The 25,580-nt window shown below is 41.7% G+C and overlaps 1 protein-coding gene across 1 annotated transcript in view; it reads left to right on the plus strand.

Moving 5' to 3' along the window:
* Positions 1-23,399, plus strand: part of LOC144785427 (glucagon receptor-like) — a 127,055-nt gene extending 103,656 nt beyond the window's left edge. The window contains exons 11-13 of the mRNA XM_078664340.1: positions 9,350-9,488; positions 19,594-19,635; positions 23,325-23,399. Coding sequence (XP_078520466.1) covers positions 9,350-9,488; positions 19,594-19,635; positions 23,325-23,399 — 256 coding nt within the window. The remainder of the gene's footprint in view (positions 1-9,349; positions 9,489-19,593; positions 19,636-23,324) is intronic.
* The last annotated feature ends 2,181 nt before the right edge of the window (positions 23,400-25,580 follow it).

A 25,580-nucleotide genomic window follows, 5' to 3' on the forward strand; every position in this document is an offset into this window, starting at 1 on the left:
TAGGTAATTCAGTCATCGTTTGATGCTAATGTAAATATGTATCTCATGACAGCTTACTGATACTAAACGCAAATAATTCTTTAGATCGGGCTCGTCCTACAGGAAGTAAAGTACACCTTAAGAAGTGTGCAGTCCATCTTGCCCTTCGTCGGATTAAGAAATATATAGATGTAGGATACTCCATTTGGTTTAGCTTCGTTAGTCTATTCAAGTAAGTGTATTTGCTTACATCAAAATACTAGACACCATCCCAGCAATAGTGGCCTAATATTTAGATATGTTTACATTTAGGACTCTGAGATCCCTTACAGATTTGATGTCCGTCCTCTTGAATTAACCTCACTATTCCTGACCTAAATTAAGGTAAAGTCGTTGAGTTGGCCCTCTGAAACGTCTATTCAACTAGAGAGTGTGTGAACTTATTTAGTTGTGTTAATGCATGGAGTCTTTGAATTGATTTCTTAGATTTGTTTAGTCATTTCTGTACATAGAATATGCAAAGTTTTGAATTAGTGTTGTTATAACAGAGAAGGTGTCCACGTCTAATGTAGATCTCTGTGATTAATACAACCGTGAAAATGTTTAGGACTCAACCTAATGACGATTAGATCTTTGCTAGAGCGTTTTTTGTAAATACTCTAGGGTATTTGTTGTAATGTGAATATTGTGTTATATGTGTAGTGGTATTAATATTAATTGTTTAGTGTTCAAGGTGATATGGATAAGAGTAACTGATTTATGAACTGTATGTAACTTAAAACATTTGTGTTTCAGGTTACGTCTGGTCATTATACAGTTTTTATTGACTCCAGTCCTGAAGATGGTCTCACAAAGTATTCCTTAAAGAGACCGAAACGTCGACCTCCACCTCTTCCTTTTGTATCATTTATTGTACTGTATTGGATAGGTGTTCTAGGTTCTTGCATATCTTTATATCATTTATAGACCTCCAGACCTATGTTTTACTGTATATATTGATTTAATTATTTTTTGATAAAAACTTTTGTCTATACACCTTGTCTGTTATCGTGTTTTATGTTATCGTAGCTTTGACTTGTTCCATGTTGTTATGTGAGTTTTTGTATTTGTAGAAAGATTGAATTCACACAGGGATCATTAATTTATCCTTTTAATTTGGTTTAAATAACTCAAGTTTTTGTAAATAAATTCCCTTGAAGGCACTCTCACCCTTCTATCATAACCACCCAAGCCCTCAAGGGTAGTCTGGGTCGCTCACTGTTTGTAACTTCGTTCATTGCGCAGACACTAGTCTGTTGTGAGCCGCTTTAACCAGTGGTTGTTCGCAAAGTTCTTCTTAAATCAATGTCTGAGGCCGAAACATTAGTCTACTCAGACGAATATATTTTGAAGGTTGCATCTGGCCCTTCCCTGCTGGGAAATAAAGGTCCAGTTATTAACCATCCGTATGAATCAGATCTGAACCAACTGGAAAGGCTGAAAAAGAAACTAGTACGTACTGAATTGCATGCAAAATTTCTAACAGACTGCCTGAATTCGAATATCATTCCGGCAGGCTTGCAAATACGCAATATACCCATCATCTTCGTCGACGACGAAGAATTTAAAATCGGGTTTAGTTTCCCCGCTAACAGGTGCTCCCGCACCTGGATGGTGTTGAGTATCGAAACGGCGTTCCGTCAAATTAAAATCCTTACTAAGGAAATTGAATCCTTGGAGAACAAAATATCTGGAGATAGCACTATTACCAACAGTAAGTTACTCCTAGATAAAATTCAACTAACGGTGAAAGAATTTGAGGAGTTCAACTCCCATAAGAAAACCGAGAAACTTCAGAACGATATAAAAAGATACAATAAGGAAAGAACCTACCCTTATTTGAGAAAGGATTTTTATACCACACAGGGTACTGACCAACAACCCCCTAAGCGGGCAACTTTCTCTGATACAGGATCAGAGTCAGGTAGCGAAAAATCTGTTAACACTAACTATCGTTATCAAGATCAACAACCATCAACATCCCGCCAGTCTTTTTTAGCTCAGGACACACGGGGCTCCCGTCCACCAGGGAGACCCCAACAACAGAAGCGAGGATGGTTCCGGAAGCAATACACCCCCGGGTTCCGCCAGACCAGGAACCAGTATTACGAATGGTAACAAATAACTTAACCATTCCCATCTTCAATTTGTCCACACATACGTTGTCTGAACAAGAAGTGGCAGTACTTGCCAATGGACTGAGTTTTGTTCCGACTTATAAGAATGACCTTTTTCAAACGAAATTAGAACTGTACCGGTTCTTCCGTACTGTCAGATTAAAGAATTTCTTTACGACTAATCCCTCAAATCCAACAACAGGCTTTACTGGACTTAGAAATCCATCTTCATTTTACCCCACTAACACAATGGTTAACAAAGACATTGTTACATTTGAGAATGCGACCTTGATAGAAATTGAAAACTTATTCAAGCGTCCACTCAAATACAAATTAAATCTGCCTAAAGAGCAACATCTAGCCTTACAAAATCTTCAGAACCTACCTCATGCCCTATTTAAACCAGCAGATAAGGGAGGGGGTATTGTGTTATGGGAAAGGTCCAAATACAACGAAGAAATGTTTAGACAGCTATCTGTACCAAGTCATTACATGAAATTGACTTCTAATCCTACCAAAAGACTGATTGGTGAAATCACAGCTTTAAGCAAATGCGGCCTTGAGGGAGGGTGGCTGAACGAAAAGGAGGCCTCTTTTCTATTAAACAAATCACCCACTATACCAGTGATCTACATGCTCCCGAAGGTGCACAAGAACCTGGATGCACCACCAGGTCGCCCAATTGTGAGTGGCTGTAATTCAATCTTAAAACCCCTTGCACAATATTCTGATTATTTTATCAGACCCTTTGCGGTGGATCGTCCCACATATATCAGAGACACCACTGCAGTCATCAATGAAGTTGAGACATTTGATTTTGATGCATCTTGCGATATATTAGTCTCTATGGATATAGAGAGTTTATATACAAACATCCCGCAGACAGAAGTTCTTGAAATTCTGGGCGAACTTCTCGACTCCAGATTAAGACCACACACTGTACCTACACCATTTATTTTAGAATGCATCAGAATTCCGTTATGTGAAAACTTTTTCCTTTTCGAAAATTCCTTTTTTAAACAACAGAAAGGAGTAGCCATGGGCGCTATTTTCGCCCCAGACATAGCTAACATTTATGTGGCATGTTTTGAGGATCAACACCTTTGGCATCCTTCGAATCCTTATTCTGATAATATCAGAAAATGGTTGCGTTACATCGATGACGTGTTCATGGTTTGGCATGGCACGGTTGATCAACTCCATGACTTTCACCGTTGGTTGAATACTAGGAATTCCAATCTACAATTTACGATGGAACACAGTGCCCATGAGATGCCGTTTCTAGACATCATCATAAAAATTGACACCAACCATAAACTGTATACTAGCCTTTACACCAAAGAAACAGCTAGAAACACCCTTTTACATTTCTCGAGTCACCATCCGCAGGCACTGAAGGATGGTCTACCGTTTGGGCAATTCATTCGTCTTCGAAGAAATTGCACCTTCAAAACTGATTATTTTTGAGAAGCTAAAAAACTTAAAGCAAAACTGCAGGCTCGTGGATATCCGTCCAGATTGTTGCGTAAAGCGATGAAAAGAGCCTGGTATAATGATAGAGAAGCTCTTTTAACTGTTCAAGACCGTAAGAACACCCCGAATATCGTTTGTGTATCCACGTTTGGGACTCATTCCAACGCAATCAAAAAGATTGTGTGTAAACAATGGAATCTGCTTCAATCCATCCCTGAATTCCAGAAAAAAACACTGTTTGCTTTTAAGAGAGGGACCAATTTACGTGACAGGTTGGTGCATGCTTATGAAAATGCTCCACCAGCCAATACAGTTGACAATATGAGACAAATTAGTCCTTTATTGGGCCATCATAGATGCAACAACTGTGCAGCTTGTTCCACAACCAAAACTATCAAATCATGTAAAATCAATGATATGGAATTTAAGGCAAAAAACTTTTCAAACTGTAATACCACTAATGTGGTCTATTGCATCCAATGCCCGTGTCTGTTGCATTATCTAGGAAAGACCATTCAGCCAATTAAAAAAAGAATCCTTCAGCACCAGTCACGAATTAGATGCAGAAAGGAGAATGCTCCACTGGTTGACCATTATTTACAACTCGGCCATAAAGAAACAGACATGTTATGGTGGGTCTTGGAAGTTATTAAACCGAATAAAAGACAGAGCAACATTGACAAAATACTGTCATTGAGAGAGGGCAAGTTAATTTGCCTTACGGATACTGTGAAGAGAGGTCTTAATTCAGCTACCGAATGGCATTCGCTAGCCTGTATAACATAGGCCGCCTGAATTTTAACCTTAAGATCTGTCAGTCTGTACATAAGATACACATTGCGGTTAAATCACCATAGGGCTACACAATGTCACACGAAATGCTGCTCTTTGGCTAGACCGATTAAGTCGATAGACTTTTTGCTGTCATTTTTTAATATGCATGATTCAGTCTATCGGATTGATGCTAGGGTTCAAAAACGGTCTGTCAATAGATTCCATTTGCTAATAGTGGAATCTGTGTATAGGTGTATAATATATTGTTGTTTGTGTTGTTATCTGATACTATGACACGCAATCCATCATATGACTATGTAAACTGTAACATCGTCAGGGTATGTACTTCATACACCAATGCTGTAATGTATGTTCTGCTGCATAATACTTTGACCCTTATGGTGCAGCCTGCTAATGTGTTTTGATTTAATTTTACTTCTGATCATTACTATGTAACACGAAAAGTGAATGCGCTTTCATTTTAGACGTTTGAGAGGTCCAACTATAGCTCCCCAGATACACTCTAAATACTTGTCAAAATGCTTTAAAATAAGCGGTCGTGCGCATGTTTTCGTTGTAATTGTAACTTTGACCACTTAAACATGGCGCCGAGTACCAGTCCTATTTCGAGCTCCAAACGAGGCGGCTATAAAATGAGTAGGCAAAAGAAACCTTGTTGTTTCTGTGACCCATAGAGGACTCTGGTGTGGATCCGCGTTGATATAATCACGGTAAGCACGGAATGTCAGTGTTGCCCCTTTAGTCTTAAATAACTGTGGTGCGATAGAGTTTTAACTGGAGGTTTATTTTGCTCTTTGCCCACAGTTTTCCGATCGTATACAAGCTTGGAGTGAGTTTGACTCTGGGTAAGCTTGTGTTGATATTGTTACACAACCGCCAAAACTTTGTAAATAGACTCTTGTTAACAAGTCACAATGTTATTTCTTTTTTTACAAAAAAACCAGAAATAAGTAATGTGAATGCCCGCCTAAAAACGGAGACCTGCGTGCATTGGTAGACGGTTGTCTCGCTACCCTATATTCCAGCTGTGCTAGGTAATTCAGTCATCGTTTGATGCTAATGTAAATATGTATCTCATGACAGCTTACTGATACTAAACGCAAATAATTCTTTAGATCGGGCTCGTCCTACAGGAAGTAAAGTACACCTTAAGAAGTGTGCAGTCCATCTTGCCCTTCGTCGGATTAAGAAATATATAGATGTAGGATACTCCATTTGGTTTAGCTTCGTTAGTCTATTCAAGTAAGTGTATTTGCTTACATCAAAATACTAGACACCATCCCAGCAATAGTGGCCTAATATTTCGATATGTTTACATTTAGGACTCTGAGATCCCTTACAGATTTGATGTCCGTCCTCTTGAATTAACCTCACTATTCCTGACCTAAATTAAGGTAAAGTCGTTGAGTTGGCCCTCTGAAACGTCTATTCAACTAGAGAGTGTGTGAACTTATTTAGTTGTGTTAATGCATGGAGTCTTTGAATTGATTTCTTAGATTTGTTTAGTCATTTCTGTACATAGAATATGCAAAGTTTTGAATTAGTGTTGTTATAACAGAGAAGGTGTCCACGTCTAATGTAGATCTCTGTGATTAATACAACCGTGAAAATGTTTAGGACTCAACCTAATGACGATTAGATCTTTGCTAGAGCGTTTTTTGTAAATACTCTAGGGTATTTGTTGTAATGTGAATATTGTGTTATATGTGTAGTGGTATTAATATTAATTGTTTAGTGTTCAAGGTGATATGGATAAGAGTAACTGATTTATGAACTGTATGTAACTTAAAACATTTGTGTTTCAGGTTACGTCTGGTCATTATACAGTTTTTATTGACTCCAGTCCTGAAGATGGTCTCACAAAGTATTCCTTAAAGAGACCGAAACGTCGACCTCCACCTCTTCCTTTTGTATCATTTATTGTACTGTATTGGATAGGTGTTCTAGGTTCTGTTGTGTTGCATATCTTTATATCATTTATAGACCTCCAGACCTATGTTTTACTGTATATATTGATTTAATTATTTTTTGATAAAAACTTTTGTCTATACACCTTGTCTGTTATCGTGTTTTACGTTATCGTAGCTTTGACTTGTTCCATGTTGTTATGTGAGTTTTTGTATTTGTAGAAAGATTGAATTCACACAGGGATCATTAATTTATCCTTTTAATTTGGTTTAAATAACTCAAGTTTTTGTAAATAAATTCCCTTGAAGGCACTCTCACCCTTCTATCATAACCACCCAAGCCCTCAAGGGTAGTCTGGGTCGCTCACTGTTTGTAACTTCCTACAGCCAGATAAGCCCTTTTGTACCAAGGGAGAGGGTTGGACAGATTCAGGGGACCCTCCCAGGGAAGGGTCAGGACAGTGAGGAGGATACTCCCCTTTCCTTTGTCCAGTTTTGCACCCAAGCAAGGGCCAACAGCTCCCAGGACTGGTTTGAACTGGACTATGCACAGGGACACCAAGTGTGCCCCAGATACAGACTTTCAGGCACTTTGGAAGTGCACCCTCCCAGACCCAATACACTAAATCCTGTCTGGGAGGTGGTCACAGCTCCCTGTGACAACAGGATGCCTATTGTCCAGCCTTCCCCTGCTCAAGCTTGTCTGAGCAGCAGGAGGGCAGAAATGTGTCTGAGGTCGGAAGCAACTATTTTGTGCTGCCCAGGTCGAGAAGGCTGATGCCGGGAAGACCAGTCACCCCATGAAGCTTGCTTCAGAAGGGTGGAATCATACCTTTCTCACTGGTCACTGGTGTGGGAGGTATGATTCCAATGTTTTTGATACCAAACACAACATGTTTTGTTGCAGCTATTTTCGAGATAGCATTTTATGCAAGCATATAATGCACCTCTACCTATTTGTCTGGCTGTGTCAACGACAACCCGGGAGAATAGTCTTCGAAGGCTGAAGAGGGGCTCTGCTCATGCAGGGGTACCCTCTCACGTAAAACCCAGCACCCTGCCTTCAGGATTGTCATGGTCTGTTAGAGGGGTGACTGATAGGTTTTAAGTGTAGTGATCTATAGATATAGTAAACCTATATCTAAAGTAAGTGGCGCATGCACTATCTTACACAGGCTGCAATGGCAGGCCTGAAGTTCCATTTTGTATGGCCTTTCATGGGTGGCATTATACATGCTTCAGTGCCCATGAGAGGCCTTTGGGATACCTATTACCTGGGTACCCTATACAAGGGACTGACAAGAGTACCCCAGTATCCAATCTGGAGTGTACCTAAGTACATGCATAACATTTTTAAGGAGAAAACAGATAGACTGGGGTCTTGATTAGCAGGATCCCAGTCACACTAGTCAAAACAGTGTAACATCAAGCAAAAAGTGTGGGCGACCATAAGAAGCCGGTCCAACTTTCCTACACTGAGGTGCTCACTTCTACTAGCATGTGGGCACTGCTGTGTGTGGCAATCTTTAGATGGGATTTCTTATTTTCATCAATACAAAAGAATATTTGAAAACCATCTTAAAGATTACAAAACGCCGGTGTGTATGCTTACACATGTATTGGCGGTTATCTTTGAATGCTTCTTGTTATGTTTTATGAAAAAACATTATAAGGTAGCTGCTTTATGTGTGCCTATTTTCACAAGCCAAAGACTGTGATCTTTGTAACGTTTTTCTTATGCTGTATTGTTCAGAAACTGCACAACTGCATAACATTCACATTGGACAAAAGCTAAGACATTCTCTAAAAAAATACAGCTAAAGTGACGTGGTTTCAAATTAAAACTCGGGCATGGCTGGTGCAGGTAAGAGCGGCGGGGGTAAGTTGACAGACGACAGAATAGGATAAATAAATAACCACTTACCTTGCGATGATGCGGTCAGCGCAAGATAAGTGGTTTTATTTTTTTTTTAATGTTATTTTCCCAATACCGTCATCTGTCAACTCCTTCCCCGCCCCGCCCCATCAACCCACTGCTTTTACCTTCACCAACCACGCCTGTTAAAATTTAAAGACTCCTAAAATGTGCTCTGCTACACAAATCTACAGCTTACACTGTTGGCACTGATATATTCGGTGGGCAGGACATATTCCTGCAGTTGCAATAGAGTAACCTGTCCACCAAACACTTAATCAGGCCCCTTAAGTCCTAGAATATAAAGGAGTGAGCACTTCATAGCTTAAATGTCTTTCTCATGAAGTCTAACCCAAGGCCTTTAGTGTTAAGACTGACTGTGTGCACTGGAAAGCAGCTTCAAGAGTGCTTCTCTGGATGTTTTTTGATAGCACTGCAAAAAACAAAAAAACAGGAATGGCAGAGCCTAGTTTTGCCACTGGATTGCATTATTCTCTTTTCATAATATAAATTAGAGTCACAGCTGAAAGCACAGCAGGTGGGCAGCAGGCCAGGCACTTGTCAGAGTACTGTTACCTATTCAAGTGAAGTGATGCAGAAGCCGGAAGATGTTACAGGCATTACGCCTTCCATGGGTGAGAGAGCAGAAGGAGGGGAAGAAAAACATTACTACTCATTTGCACTAGTATTTTATAATCAGGTAGCTATGGAAATTTCTCACTATATGAATGTTCTGACATCGGAAAGCAGCTTTAAAAATAAAATAAAGGGTTTAAGTGATTGTAATAATAATTGTTTGCCGGAACAAAAAGCCGAAAAACCAAATTCCTGTCCTTTTCTTTTGTCTCCAACTTGTAAACTGCTTATGACAAATGAGGATTAAAAAAATAAAAATAAAAAAATAATTGTTTGCCACTTGTAGTCCTTGAACTCTGCCACCATAGCCAGTTTCTGTATTTCACCCTAATAAAAAATGGTCAAAGAAGTAAGGAGGTGGTAACAAGTAAGATGTTTGCAATCCTCAAACATTGCTTCATTAATGCAGACATAGTGTTAAGATACCCCCAACAGTCTAGATTCCAGTTCTCCAGATCAATAACAGGATGTTGTTTTTTCTCTCTCAGGCTGGCAAAAGCAACTCTGACGCTCATACCACTCTTCGGGATCCATGAAGTGGTTTTCATCTTTGCTACAGATGAGCAGACAACGGGTGTACTGCGCTACATCAAAGTCTTCGTCACCCTGTTTCTCAACTCCTTTCAGGTAAGACGAGATAGTGCAACAATGACATGAACACAGAATTTCCCTTGCAATGGGCAACTGAGGATTCATAATAGGGAAATGTGACTCTTACAGAGTAGGTTCAATATGTCTGGAAATCAAACTGGGATATTAGTAAACAGAGCATTATGCAAGTAGAGGGAGCAATGCATCTGTTTGCCTTGCCCCTATGGGAAGAAAGTCACCCCCACCAAAATAAGGTAGAGATCCTACCCAGGATTACCAGAGTCACTCCAAGGGGTAGTTGGCTGACCTCCTGTGAGAGCTATACGAACATAACAAGCTCCAGAGACCTTGAACCCTACACCTGGCCTCTGCAAGAGTGAATCCTAACCACCTAAGTGGTGCCCATAGCTCCTGGACCCTTGGAAGGGGTTTTAGAGGCACTGCTCCTGCATAACCCCAAAATTACGAAAGTAGCAGGTAAACCAACAGATTACCGGTGCTTACCTGCCAGCCGGTCCGTCTAAGGTGCATCGGCAGTCGGCCTGACTTTGTGGTAACTCCCACTACGTTCTCTGCATCCGGCAATCCTGTTCGGTGGGACTTTTGAGCAAGGTAAATGTAAATGTCGGAATTTGTAAAGCGCACAGCTACCTCCACCGGAGGTGTCCCAGCGCTGTCCGTATACCGCTTAGGAACCCTTCCTGGCTTTCCTGGGAAATATCCACTCCTGGACACCCCCCAGGTGCAGCCAGGCATCCCAGCGCTTTTGGGGCCGTTGTGGAGACTAAGCAAGCTATTGCCCAGAGTTGCAGCGTGGGACCCATGATCAGAACAGGCACTGAGGCGAGAATATCCAGTCAGGGGAATTAATGAGCCGGAGACCCGCCGGGGCGGGTATCGAACCCTGGTCCCTGGCCAGAGCTCTGCATCAAGGTCTGCCTGCTCTAACCATTGAGCCACACTTCTCCACTGAGTGAATCCTAAGGTATATGGCATCGTGGGGCCCTCTTCGGATTCAGCTTGCAGCTACGCCCCACTGGAGGTTTTTGACTTCCAAAATGTTGCCTAAGTCTGAAAGTCGAAATCTTTATCAGGCTCGATGGTGACAGTTTACCCTTTGACACCTATGTCCTTCTCTGCCCAGAAATCTGTTTTTCTTATTTGGAGCTCTTTCCTGCCATCATCAACAGCTTCACTGAGACTCCATCCAGTGGTTCCCCAATGATAAGATGCCTCCTCGGACACAGCCTTCTGCCTCGCCCCGCTGAACTCTATCTTCTCCTGGACTTTCTTCCAAATTTCTTCAAAGTCCTAAATTAAGGTGAGACTGAGCCCAATCCACCTGGCATATTAGACCCCCATTCCAACTCAGTCAGCCTGAACTTTTGACTTTGTCCCGCTCTCGTACAACCAGATACCTGCGGTTGGCACTTTGATCTTTTAGGTGCTAGATTTCAATAAAAACTTTAAGAACATATAGCTTTGGTTCTACTGATTGAATTTAATTGATTTTTGTGTCATTATATTTATATTTTTTTCTCTATTTTTCTAAACTAGTGTGGGTTTAGACATGGTATAAAATGAACAAACATAAGCATTGATGCAAATGTCTAGAAGGTACCCTGCTTAGTAGAGGATTTATTGGCCTGCTTACGGATTTTCAAACAAAATACAAATATGTGATGAAGCCTTTCAAAATAGAGATATTCAAGGATCTACCAGAAGTGATATGATAAATGTCAACACTAGAATGGAGAACTCAAGAACAAAACCATAGACACCTGGTAAATACAGTGTCTACTCTATGTCCAGACACACTAAGAATGATGAAGAACAAAGGTGCATTTCAGACCTATGAAGATCTTTGAAATTGCTTCCCAAGAGGCAATAATCAGTTGCAATCCTGATTTGGGTGGACATGGCATTTTCTAGCCCAATAGGGATTACATGCTATGATGGGGACATTACGAAAACCCAGTTTTCGACAACCAGGTTTTTTCTATTTAAAGCCTTGTGAAAATGTGAGGGGTAAACACTGCATGATTCTTGAGTTTTGAAAATCAGGATGTGTAAACATATGCAGTTTTGTCTGCCATTCCGCATTTAAAGTTGTGAAATTCAGAATGCTGTGGGAATACCACAACTGGTAAATATCAACTTCAAGGTATCACAATTTCCCTATTGCATTAGAAACATACTGTGAAACTCGTAAGAAGCCCTCAGTCTAGGATGAGGATTGAAGAAAAATTGATATAGCATAGAATTCTCCTAGATAAATATCAATCCTTTACAGAAAATGTAGAGAGGATGTGGAAGACAAAAAACTGTGTCAACACTGAGGTTTGAGGAAGCCCCCTGAAAATGTCCATCAAAATTTGTCTAATAAAGCTACAGAAACAAAGTGAGTTGAAACTGCTCATGGTTAAATGTACGGAAAAAATGCAATACAAGGGAATTATGTCTTTTTTTTTAAATCTTCTGGCATTATCATTTCTCTGTTGGTATGCCAAGAGAAATAGGGGTTGCACACCATGGATCAGGACCAGGACCAGGAACTCTTAGTTAATAGCCTGGCAAAAGCAGCAAAATAGCAGCAAGGCCTTACTCAGAGAAAATGCAGGTGATATATGAGCATAACGTAGCCAAATCAGCAAGCTTACAGATAAGAAACCAAGAACGTAAACGTTACAGACTACATTAATTAAAAAGATAACATGTCAACTTTGCAAACATTTAATATATCTGATATAGGATTAAAAAGTTTAAAAAACTCCATTATAAATATAAGGTATGTAAAATGTAATTTGACTGTAAGAGATACTTGTACCTAGAGCACTTTACTGCCAACCAGCAGTGGTAGGTGGTTGGTATAAACTTGTTGGTTTTTCCCTGTTAAAAGCTTCACCTTTAATCTTATGGCGATGAAAGATCTTTAGTGAGCCAAGCTTTGAAACTGCAGCAAAAGATCCACAAGGTCCAATGGTCATGTTGAACTGTGCGGGAACTTTTTTAAGACGTCTCAGGGCAACAAGTTACTGTGCTCACATTGTGTGAATCAAGACCATTTACCACAGGTGTGCAGGCTTCATCTTACTGTTGGACCTAAAGACCGAACTCCAAGCATACCCCTGCAGCACTTGCCCCTCAAGAAAGTGAGGTTAAGACCTCAAAGCCTTCCTCAGGGAGGTAGGGCAGGTTTAGAGACTTAAAACTCAACAGAAGTCCGTTAACAATCAAGAAATGGCTATCCAGCCAATACTTTGGTTTAAAAAAGATCAGTACTTTACGGCAAACACAGCAGAAGTAATTATTAAAGTGGATTCCTCAGTGGCATTCAATACTACCCATGATAATATGGGGAACAAACTTTGTGGTAAAGTGGACTTTGGCCCTTCAGGGGGGATCTCAGTGGGTATAATGGGGTAGCTCGTGTAGTATAACGTATGGTCAGGATAGTGTATCAGTCCCTAAAAGAGGTGTGGATTCATCTCTCCCATCTTGGGTGCGATGCCACTGTATCTTTCTGTTCTTAGTGGAAAGTGGGCAGTACACACCTGCAGGTGGCGCTAATCAATAGATGCAGCACCACACCAGGTGGTGTGTACCGTGCACGGATGAACGAGCTGGGATTTTCCAGTTCTGGCCCTGGCCAAGCCAAAGGGTCACACTTCACAACAAGAGCTATGGTACCCTTGAACAGTGAAGATCAGGTTGTGCCAGGTTTGCGGTGCTCATTGTCCTGGGCGTTTTGCTACTTTTGTTCATCCTTGTGCCCAAACATAAAACCTGACACCAAATCAAGTTATTTTCCCACCCCAGATGACAGCAGGGGAAACTCAGTGCAGGTGCAGTCTCCTTCGTTGATGATGATCTTTTGCGAGAGCATATTAAGCTCTTCCCAACGACAGCCAATGGTTGCAAGCAGTCTAGCACTGATGCTTCTTGGAGCTAGATGATGCAGCATAAACAATTCCATGTCAAATTCCAAGCCTATCTCGTCTTCAGGTGTTGGTGCAGGTGCGTATACTGTGGGGACACCTCAGGGCCCTTCCATCTCATCAGTAGCACAGCATTGAAGGTCTCACTCCGTGTCACAGCAGCAGCATCAATTCATCTCACTCTTTCTCAGCAAGCTGTCCTTTAGAGCAGCACATTCAGTTCCCTCCCTTAAATAAGGGTCCAGATAGCTTTGCAAGGGGAGCTAGGAGTAGTTACTTTAACCCTGAAGCTCTCTGGAATTTCCTGGTCTCCACCGGTGGTGACCCAAGGATTCTGATTAGAAAATCACAGCACAGCATGTTTCCATCTCATATTTCAGACCGTCCTTGTGAATTCCAGCAGATTAGTTCTGTGACTAGTTCTAGTCCTTTAGTATTTCTACACAGCCTAGTCCTGCATGGTCTTTTTCACAAGTGTGAGAAATAAGGCAGGGAATGCTCCAAGTCTCCAGTCTGAAGGAACCCCAATTAAGAGAACAAAGCAAGGGAGACTGCCCCACTTGATTACCTGTTAACCTGTGGGAGATAGCTCTTCGAGAGAACAATAGGTCTGGATAGGGCCTGTGGAAACGTCAAAGCTTCAAAGGTGACCTCTGTCTCTTATACTTAATGTTCCTAAGTATGATACACTACAAATGACCCATGGAATGTCCTGGCAGAGTCCTTCAATATACATCTGCTGTCAGAGCTCTCTGTAACCCTCCATCTTAGATGTCACTAGTCTGCAGCAGCACAAAACGATTCACTGTATGGCTACATTTGTATATGTCTAATGCATTCTGCATTCATTGTCTACACAAAGAAGGCAGGCCCATGCAGCATACATGTTCCATATGGATGGGTAAAAGACCTAGTTGCAGAAAACTAGCAGTCCAAATTTAAAACTTGGGAGGCTGATAGGTAAAAAAAGGGCTGTCTTGCCATTAAGATATGTATCACTGCCACACTTTCAGACCTCTACAACCCAGGGAGTGGACAGCAGTCAAACTTCTTCAATGGAAGATGCACACGGTGTACCCCTACAACCACACAGCTGGAGGGCTCATGCCTTTCTAAGTAGGTTAGACACATGGCCGCAGTCTTGAAAATATTAACATTTTCCAAGTTCCAACTTCGTAAAAATGTTCTTGTAGCACTTTGATTCATTATTCAGGCCACAGAGATGGTTTTAAGTTTCAAGAGGCTTCCTAACGAAATGTCCAGTTCAACTGGTCCTCTGGATATCTCTGCAGTAAGCAACAGCTTCATTTGTCCTCAGGACATTCTGCAGCCTCAGACCTGGTGAATGGTCCAGGGTCGAGAGATTAAATGCAAAACCTGAAGACAACACTCTTGAGTGCTCTAACAGACAGCGATACCTCAGGGAAGCAGACAGAGAAGTATTGTTATCCTCTTCTGTAACAGACAGTTCTATCCTTGGAGTCAGGTTTTATTTTGAAGTTAAAGCTGTCAGCTGTTGAAGATCTGTCCCAGCCATGAAAAATAGAATTCTCTTGTCTGTTCTTAGATTGTCAGCAGTTGAAACATTTACTTTCCTAGGCTTTTTCTTGGCGGAAACAAAACAATACCAGAGTTCCAGGCACCCAGAAACACATAGAGCCTACCTTTTGCTCAGCTCTTCCCCCTTCTCTTCCCCCTAACCGGGTTGCCAAGATGAACTCACTCTGCTTTAAATATTCTATTCTCACCCATAAACCAACTAATTATGTCAAATTCTACAAATAGTGACAAGGGTCCAAACCTGATATAACTACGGTTCACACCAGAGAACAGATAAACCACCTGCCATGTAGGCAACAGAAAATTTCATGTCTATTCACAAACCACAATCTAAAGAAAGTGATAAAACTGATGTTCCACATTCAATCCAGATTCCACAGTACGTAAACGGGATATCCATTTGTATTAGAAGAGGACTTCCTTATGAAAGATACTGTATCTGAAATTGCCTGAGTAGGGGAATAGAAAGAGAGGTGACCAACCATATGATCCAGCAGGTTACCAGCAACAGGTAATCTAATACCACATACTCACCTGGGCCCATAAATTAATTCACAATACGCTGGCATTAACCACTGGGGTCATGTTTTTATAATTCTGAAGATCAATTATCTCTAGTCCCTAACCAATCTTTCACTGATCAAAAGTTCTTTCCTCTGGTCAATGGACCATTAGTTCGAACTAGTTGATGGTGGAATGACATAAGATTTTAATATACGTACACATAGAAATGATCACAGAGTCGGGATGTCTTTTACATATTTATCTCAGATTAAATTCATGTGAACAACTTACACAGCACAGAGCAAATGCCATCTCTCACAGGAAGGAAGATTCAAATAATCAATCAAGATACGTTAATTTATACTTTGCAATGACGCTGCATAAAAGGGAGAGGATAGAGGGAAAAGCACATAAGCGCAAATACAGATATAGATATAATTACCTAGAATGGTGTCAAAACCAACTCCTATGCCTAGGAATTGGTAAGGGTCCCCCAGGAAAGGTCTGGCGGACAAAGACTTCAGGACAAGAAATCAGGGCAGGACAGACGACCTCTCTATCACCGACGCTTGCATAGCACCCCTCTCTGACACGCTCTTTCTCCTCAAGATTCTTCTGCGATCTTCTTCTAACTTAATTTGCTTTAGATAATTGGCTCTATAAGTCGATTCTTCTTCAGCATCTCTTGTCACTCCGACAGCATCCCAGCCTCCAGACTTTTCTAGTCTGACTAACTAACTAATGCTACCTCAATTATACCTTTCTGTAAACTAGTACCACCCATTAATGTTTCAAATGTATGAAACTCCTAACTCTGATTGGACAGGCAAAGGGAGGTGATCATCGTACCATACTTGTTTCACATTATTTTCTTTCAGCTATTTGTTTGAAATCCCACCTGTATTCACAATGTAATTGTGACATATTAGAGAAAAAAAACAGTAGTTCTCATGCATTTCAGTGGACTGTCGTTCCGGTTCCCATGAATGTAACCATTTGCAGCCTTGGCCAATGTTCGAGTTGACATGGTGTCTTCCAGCTAGATTGCACCACACATGCGTAGCAGAACGGGAGGGAATAGACTGTGGTTCACAACTGCAGGCCTGTAATAAGCACTATTGAAAGAGTCAAAAAGACAAATGTTAAAACCAAAAATAAATGGTTTCCCTGTATACCACCTATCTCTACTCTAGTCCCATTTACTTATTATTACTCTTCCTGCCTTAGCATTAGTAGAATAGCTGGAATTCGTTTTTCCGCAAGCAGGTGTCAAGCATGTGAGTTTCAAGTGGCCATCTTGTTAACTTCTGTGCAAATGCAGAAAGTTCCCTCCAAGCAATAGATACCTCATACTATGTAAATGCAGTAGACGCATGCGCACTAAAGAATTTCATTTAGCGCCATCTTAGCATCACTCTCGAGATACTGGTTAGTAAAACACATAGGCAAGTTTCGTTCTTACTAATATATGTCGTGTAAATGCATGTTATTTTCACAACACAATTTTTAGTACGGGGTTAGTAGTTACATGAGAAGATTGCATCCGAGCAAGTCACTTTTTTCCACGAGTCCTTGCTCCATCACATATATTGTTCAACTGTGGCTAAAATTAGCCCACATCTCAATGTTTGAGAGGAACATTAGGCTAATATGACTGTGTTTTGTGACAGCGTGGGAGGAGACAAGAAACCGCAAATGAAATTGGTTGCGTTGCTGGCAGGCTTAATAGACATTGAATTAACAGAGGAGTAAGATTCCCTTGGACTTTCTCAGCTCTCTGTACTCCTCAACTTGTGCATTTGTGACTCTCTAACCTACAGGCCCTGGATACCCTGGGTACCATGTATTAGGGACTTACAGGTAAGTTAGACTATGCCAATTGGGTATTGCCAATGTATCATTCACACTTTGGGGTCAGGGCACTGGCACTCAGGTATGGTTAGAAGGCCTCAGTGTGCTCTCAGAGTTGAAAAACCAGCAGCACCAGTCAGAAAAACAGGGGGGACCATACAAAAAGAGTAATTTCCTTACAACCCCCAACTGCGCACTCGTTAATACAAAATGTCAATACCTCCAAGTGTGCACCACTATGTGCATCAACCCTAAATATGCATTATTGTGTATAAATACCACTGAATGTGTACTGGTTTAAAATACCTACAAGGGTAGGAGTTTAACCAAAAGTCTTAACTCACTCTGTGTTGGCTCAGTTGCCAAACCATGGTGTACGTAAGCCACTGAGTCCCTCTTGCCTCTGCTTAAACTTTAATCTGCCACTGTCTCTGTGCATAGCTACATACAAGAGCTGCACGTGTTCTAGCTCTTATAAGGTTTTCATGTCTCTTCCTCCCACATCTTGGTTGCATCTGTGAAGAACCTTACATTGAAGTTTGCTATGTTCTCGGCTCCCTTCAGGGAGGCTGTATACATATGAGTATGATATGTGTGTATGTATGTTATATATATATATATATATATATATATATATATATATATATATATATATATATATATATATATATATATATATATATATATATATATATATATATATATATATATATATATATATAGATATTGAAATGCAGAGCACTAGTCTGAAGCCCTCTTGTATATTCTTGCCTTCTGGAATAGCAGAGCCTACCTATCCAGCTTGTTTGTGAAGTGAAAGTATGTCTTGGTTATTCTGATGTTTTATATTAACAAATTTATCAACCACAAGACTTTTTGGGGAAAAATAAATGTGGCATTTTAAAAACGTTTTTGCATTTTTAGGTCTGTCCTTTGAGGCAGCTTCCCCTGTTTGCCAGACAAATGTTTAAATATCATACATAGGGAAAGGAACTTTTGGTCAGTGAACTTCATCCATTGGTCTCTCAAATTCCATTCATGTTTTGCTTGTGCCCACTTGGGGCACACAGCATGGGGCAATGGGTCAACCTACTTTACCCATTGGGCCAGGCACTTTGAGGGGACACAAGTAAATAATTACTTTGTCTTCAGTGCGAAAACTGTTTGGAAGTGTGCTTCATTGTTGTCATGTTTTCTACTAACATGAAATACCGGCTTGTCTTTTGGCCTGCGTTATGGTTGCTTTGTAGATGGTGATTTGTTTCCCACCTCCTTGTCAAAAATTGCTGCAATCAAGAGTTTTAGTGACACTCTAATATTGCAGATGCCTACGCATGGATTGCTTGGTTTGGTAGTTAATTATTCTTATCTCCTTCACAAATAACAATAATAAGATGCATTGCACATATGGAAGCCCTGTTCTTTAAGAAATATCACTACGAAAGAGGCCTCCTTTTAATATTAAAATTGTTATTGCAAGCACAGGGCAGCCACCTGTTTTTTTTTACATTTAATTTCGTGGCAAACACTTGCATTAAAAAACAATAAGCCATCAAAGCTGAGAACGCCAGACCTATTCTCTTTGCCAATGCTTGTTAGAAAGGGTTGATGGTGGATAGAAGAAGAAGAAACTGTATGGCCTCGCTGACCAGCTGGTTACTTTGTTATTAAGAACTGGTGTTATTAATGTCTATTTCACCCCTAGTTTGGAGGCATCTTTAAAGGGCCCTCTATGGCACCTGGTTGTATTCTCCACCCTGTTTACAGAACAACAGGGCCAAAGCCCCCACGTACAATAAAATGTGCATTTGTAAAGCACACATTCACCAGTAGTTATCTTGGCCTGAAAAAACAGTTGTTTATTGTTACCCAAGTCAATGGTACTCATGCTGTTGACCTCAGATGGATTAAAGGCTGATTGGACCTGCTGGGATTTGAACCTGTGACCATGAGGTCAAACACAGGTCCCTGCAGTGGATGCATTAGTCCACTAAGCCACCAGACCCGGCTGGTTTTGCTTTTTATTATGGTCAGTGCATTCTGGAATCCTAGAAACCACACTTCCTGTTTGCTGTTGAAGAAAAGGAAGCTTGTGTTAGTTACTCCCATTTTGCACTAATAATTTAGTCAGCAGTTAGAGTTTCTGGTAAATTTAAAGTGAGGAGTTTTTAAACCTTTTCTTCACGTTTTACCTGTGCACATGCAGAGAGATGAGGAAGAACTATAAAATATGTTAGGCTTGTTCTGAAGAGTGGATGCCTGATTCTTCTGTCCTTTCTCTATTTCAGGGACTAATGGTGGCTGTGCTATATTGCTTTGCCAACAAGGAGGTACGTGAGAGGCCATCTTTTATTGTACTCTTGAAAAGGCACTGCAGGTAACGGCTTGGGAGGGAGGGTGTGGGCCTTTAAGGAAGCAAGGGGACGCCAAGGGCGCAAAGAGGGGTTTAAGCAAAATATTATTCACCTAAAGATTTTATTCGCCTTGACACTTCCCTTTAAAGAAGACAAGTGACTAAATATGTCATAAAACATGTAGATCATTTCATAGTTCAAGTTTGTTATCTATAGATTTGATTCAGATATGTGGGGACCTTACTCTCTGACACTGAGGCGGAAACCTATGGTCACTCCCCCCCCCCCCCTTCCCGGGCAAATCATTTTCAATCCCTCCCTTTTCTGAAACATTCACCGGTCAAGGCCCTACATTTCCTGACACCGACACAGCCTACACTTGTCAACATTTGAAAGCACACACGAACTCAACACAGCCAAACAGCCTGACACGCGTTGTGTGATGTGTGCTGGAGATGCACTTTGGTCACAATAACCTATCCAGATCTTCTATCTGGTTCAGTGCTGAATCCCACCCAGTACTTGCATCTCCTCGTTCCTTAATTTGCTGCCTACCAATAAAATGCCTTCCGCTCCCTATCCATCAAATTCGCTACTTGCCTAATATCCATCAACACCAGTTAACCAAAAGACCTGGGTAGTGCAAGTAACAGGCTCTTTGAACTTTGAGCATGCCAAAGGGTTGTTCCCCTTGTCCCACCTTTAGCATCTCAATTGCTTCCTTTTTGTTGCTGACGTGTAAAAAAACCTCAGGATCCCTGGATTCAAATGAACAATAAGAGCTTAATTACCAGAGGCGGTCCATGCAGGTAGGTGCAGTAGTGCGGCGGGGTAGGCGGGTGGGATGGGGCAAATTTACAGATGACGAAACAGGAATTATTTATTTATTTAATTTTCCGTATTCCGTTGTCTGTTGACTTACCTCCCCCCTGCCCCGCTTACCCGCTCCTCACCGGTTACCTGCACAGACCGCCGCTGTTTATTACTATCAAACCTCACCCACCAGCTCTGTCCTCCAACTAGCCCGTAGAGTCTCCATCAGCCGATGTTTGAAACATAGAACATTCTATACAGCAGTATAGAAAGACCAGTCCAAGGTGCAACCTACAAGATGACAAGAAGTGGAAAGTACAGATGGTAAACTGTAATCTTATTGGCCTATTGCCTACACTATGCATAGATTGAGCTATTATTTATTTGTTTGAGAGTTTTATATGGCACTAACTAGACCCGAAGGTGTCAGAGCTCTTTATATCAGTAAATGTTCACATCAAAGATAACAAGTCTATACAGAGCATCTGAGTCAGAGTGCTTTTCAACAGTAAATATTCACAACATAAATAACAAGTATATTCAGAGCAGATAAGCCACATCAGATCAAATAAATTGACTTTATTTGAGTAGCCGCTATCAGACATTTATCTCCACACTTTGTCCATCACATCTTGGCTGAGCCCAGTTCTTTATTTGCTTCTCATCAAATGCTGTCAGATGTCTCAGGTATCCATCTGCCTCCAATTAAGAACTTGCCTTAAGCTGCATGATGGACTGCCTTACAGTCATTGCCCTGTCTGGCAGCACCTGCTGGCTCCATTCTTGTGTCTTCTAATGTACCAGTGCTGCATGCATTAGCACAATGAGCCTCCACCTACTGGTTTGCCAGTTCTTTTTTATCTTTTATTCCTTTCATTGCTTTTATGGCGCTTGAGACCAGGGGTAGCAAGGGCAGTGTCAGCAGGTTCTATTCCTAGCTATCACTAACTAACATTCATGCTTCTGTTAATCTCAGCACATGCCTTGCGTAAATGGTTGGAACCGAGTCCAACTTTTTGATAAATAGGTTGTTGCAGGTCATGGTTTCCTTACATTTATGGTCAAGTCCAATTTCTATTCACTACCAAAGAGGGTATTTGTCCTCACTGTGGATGAGATCCAGATAAATCTACTTCTTCCTCAGCAGCCACACAGTTATGTGATGCTCGCTCTTCAAAGGGAGCAGAGGATCTGCTCTGTGCTCTTCATAGACTACATGCACTCAAGCCACCATCAATGTCTTACTCAGCCCAGGATAGTGTCATGACCTTCTTAAGAGATGTCTGAGGACTCGCATATCCCAGACATAAAGCAGGGTGATTTACTGCAGCACCCCAACATTTGTAGCAAAGGTGATGGACCAAGTTCCATCTTAGCGACTATCAATGCAATCCAGCAGCCTCCACGATGCCTTACATCCTATTTACATAATGGGACCATGGTATGGACAAAAGACAGCAAGAGACCAATTCATGTTCAGATAACATGGGATATTCAGTACTCATCAACACAGCCTAAGAAACATAGAAAAACAAGGTGCAGTGCCACCTATTAGGTGTAGGCGAAAGCCAACAGGTGGCACTCATGACATAGAGGGGTACAACTGATCTGCTTAGATCTTTAAAAAAGGAACATGTGTGTGTACTTTACAAAAGCTGTGCTTGCAACACAACCAAAAGATGGCGGCTATGCCTCTAAGACCCTATATTAAACCTATAACTACTCTTGTTGAACATATCTCAAGTCCACCTCAAACTACACTCTACACTACACCATCCCGTCACTTTTAGGCCTTGCAGAATTTTTTTACACCACGCACCTACTTGGATGTATTCCACTCCTACACCACATGCACTTTCTTCATTACTCCCACAATGCGGAAGCCCCTCTAGAAAGTCCCCCCACCAATTCCATAACCAAAGGGGTTTTTACAATATAGTATACAAAAAACCTGTTCAATGAAAGCAGCCTATGGCTTGAACGTTTGGGCTCAAACATCCAAGAATGCAATGTATTAGTGCATGGCCAGCTGTGGCGCTGGTGGTGACGGGTGTGACAAGGTTTGTTGTCTCCCTCAGTGACCACCTCTGCCTCAGATTCCATCACCACTACCCTTTAACAGTGTCCCTCAAGTTTCCATTACCATTCTCCCTCAGATCCATTTAGTTAGTTATAAAGCACCACTGCGTAGGGTGTCAGAGCGCTTTACATTACACACATTACACAGAGACAATCGATCATAGGTGGGTAAATCAGTGTATAGGATGTAGGTGCAACTCTCAGACATCATTGTGGGTCTCAATATAGTATCAAGGGTTGAGGAAGGTCATGGTTGAAGGTCATGGGCACAGAAGTAGGTGCGCCTCAATATTTATTGGATCAGGGAGCTGCAGGATAAGGTATAGCGAGGCCCCCTGGAGTTACACAACAACGAGGACCAGGATATGAGTTAGGGATGCCTGTGTTGTGCAGAAATAAAGCAAAGATGCAGCATTAAGGCAGCATTTTTTGTGGCAGTATTATTTCACTATTTTCTCATTTTAACACACATTAATATTGTCTGGGTAAATGTTTCACTTCATTAATATCAGCATATTGGTGAATTATAAGGCAAATATGCAAAGCCATAAGTATGCAGAACCACATATTTCCAGCACCATAGTCATAGGTCTTTGGAATTGGCTCTGGAAATCCCAGTGCAAGAAATACAATGAGTGCTGCTGATTCAGGTGTACCTGGGAGGGTGGGGTCCGGATGTAGGGGTTGGCTTGAAGCCCGGATGGAGCTGTGTGCATGATGCTATGAGATTCCATTGGCACAATTGCTACATTGTTCTTTCTTTGCTGTTCCAGGTGAAATCTGAGATGAAAAAGAAATGGCAGCTGTGGAAGTTGGATCAGCAGGCTCCATGCTGCACCCGGTGGTGACATATTCCTCCGACACATGCGTACAGTGCTGAAAGGGAGGGGCACCTAGAGCTTGTGTCACTGTCCTTACACCTGGGCATGAGCTCCCCACTCCCACCAGCTCCCAAATGTGCACGTGTCACATCTGCAGCATGTCAAAGGAAACTGACTTGAAAAATCCTGACTGCCCTCCTGTGGGGCTAGAGCAGAACTAAGAACTAGGAGAACCCTGCAGGACACCGTCCACCGCCACCACTAGAGGGATCCATGAACATCGCTGGGTGGCCCTAGGCAGTAAACTGGTGTACTGTCAGCAACATCTATGCTCATGGCAAATGGAGGGACATTAAGTACATACAACTGAAAGGAACCTACACTCCAAATGTTGAAGTGAAGGGGAGATCTGGCACTACAGTAGATCACTTGCTCCACCCATTTGCCCTTATACAAGTAAAGTAGCAAGGTGGCAGGGCTGCTGTGTTAAGAAGAGAGTACATGACATTTCCTGCCATCAGGGTACCTCAATAGTGCCAAACGTGTATCTACTTGTGAACAAGAAAAGACATTCATCTCAGTAACTCTACTGAGTTCATTAACACCACTTAAAAGAAGACTAAACACCCATGAGCCTGGGAGCCACAGTCCCTCGCCTCCATGTGTGTTTCAAGCAACATCACCAGCCATGCTGACACTGTAACCATTCACATGCAAAATTAAGCATTGCTAAAACAAATGGGTCTGGCGTGCACTCGATGAGGTCAGTCGGAGAGTTACCCGGGGAGAGCTGTCTTCCGTGTAAGTGGGCTGGAAGAGTGCAGCTCTTGGGCTCTGGGCCTCTGATGTGAATCCTCTGACAGGACTGGAGCAGCTGCACCTGCTGCTATCAGAACTGCACTGGCTGAAAATGCAGCAAGGAACTAAATTTTGACATTGCAAAAGCCATAACATAAAGTCACTGACAATGTGTAACCATCCGCAAAATGTCAATGCCCTGTGTTGATCACATTAGAGATTGCAACATTCAGCTAAAACTATCAGTAGCTGGAAACTAAAACGACACCACTAAGGCGAGGTAAATAGGGAAACATGTCAAATGTGCAGGAGTCATTTACTTCTAAGTGAGAGTAACAGCATATATGACATGTCCTCAAGCTTGCACCCAGCACCTTAACGTGCCAATAGCCCTAAATACAGAAACTATAAACTCTTTCACATCAACATTGTGAAGGAAATTTTTCAGGGATGAAGCCACAAGGAATATTTGATTTGTACTTTGGCAATTCAAGTTCACTAGCGGACGGAACCATGAATCTGTCCAGAAGACTACTTTGCCACAGTGAAAAATAGGTACTGTTCAGAAGGAATACAATTTGAAGTTCACCAGCTCTACAGGAACTGTTGCATCGGATGCATGACATTACAACGCATGCTTTTACCACGCATGCTGTTACAACGCAGTTTTAACAACGCATGCTGTTACAACGCATAGCGCTTAGGGGTGCTGGATAGTGAATAGTTTAATTTACTATTCCAACTCCAGTCCCCGTGGATAGTAGGGAAGGTGTTGTATAGTAAATTAAAACTATTCCCTATCCTAGAGCGCACCCCAGCGCAATGCGTTGTAATGACATGCGTTGTAATAGTTGCGTCGTAAAGGCACTGCGTGGTAAAAGTTGCGTTGTAAAGGATGTTTCCCGTTGCATCACAGGTGTGCAAAAGTGCTTTAAGAGAGGTTGTAAAAGGTTTTTTGAGATATACCTTTTTCGCATCATAGCATCAGTGACAACGTCAGACTACAAAAACTAGAGCAACTTCTTAAAAGTAACATTCCTAAAACTATTAATGGTAATGATAAGTGTTCACTGACACATGTGGTTCAACAAAGTAAATGAGAGTGGAGTTTTACCAGGTAGGTAGGGGGCAAGGTCGGGTGGCTTGCCGGCACATACGGCCATATGTACGGTGAAGTGACAGAGAGAGACGTTAGCCTTCCTAGCTTAACGCCGCTCCTCGCCACTTCTGAAATGCAAGGCTGCACCATATTTACAAGAATGTGGTGCAGCCTTGCATTTCCCCCTGCGATGGCGCTAAGTTTAGCAACTTGGCGCCAACGCAGGCACACTCACACTATGGTGCAAGGGTGTCGGGGTGCAGGGGAGGATTGTTTATGTGTAGGAAGGTGTCCCTTCCTGCACATAAACA

The sequence above is a fragment of the Lissotriton helveticus genome, chromosome 10 (genome assembly GCF_964261635.1).
Source record: "Lissotriton helveticus chromosome 10, aLisHel1.1, whole genome shotgun sequence".
NCBI lineage: Eukaryota > Metazoa > Chordata > Amphibia > Caudata > Salamandridae > Lissotriton > Lissotriton helveticus.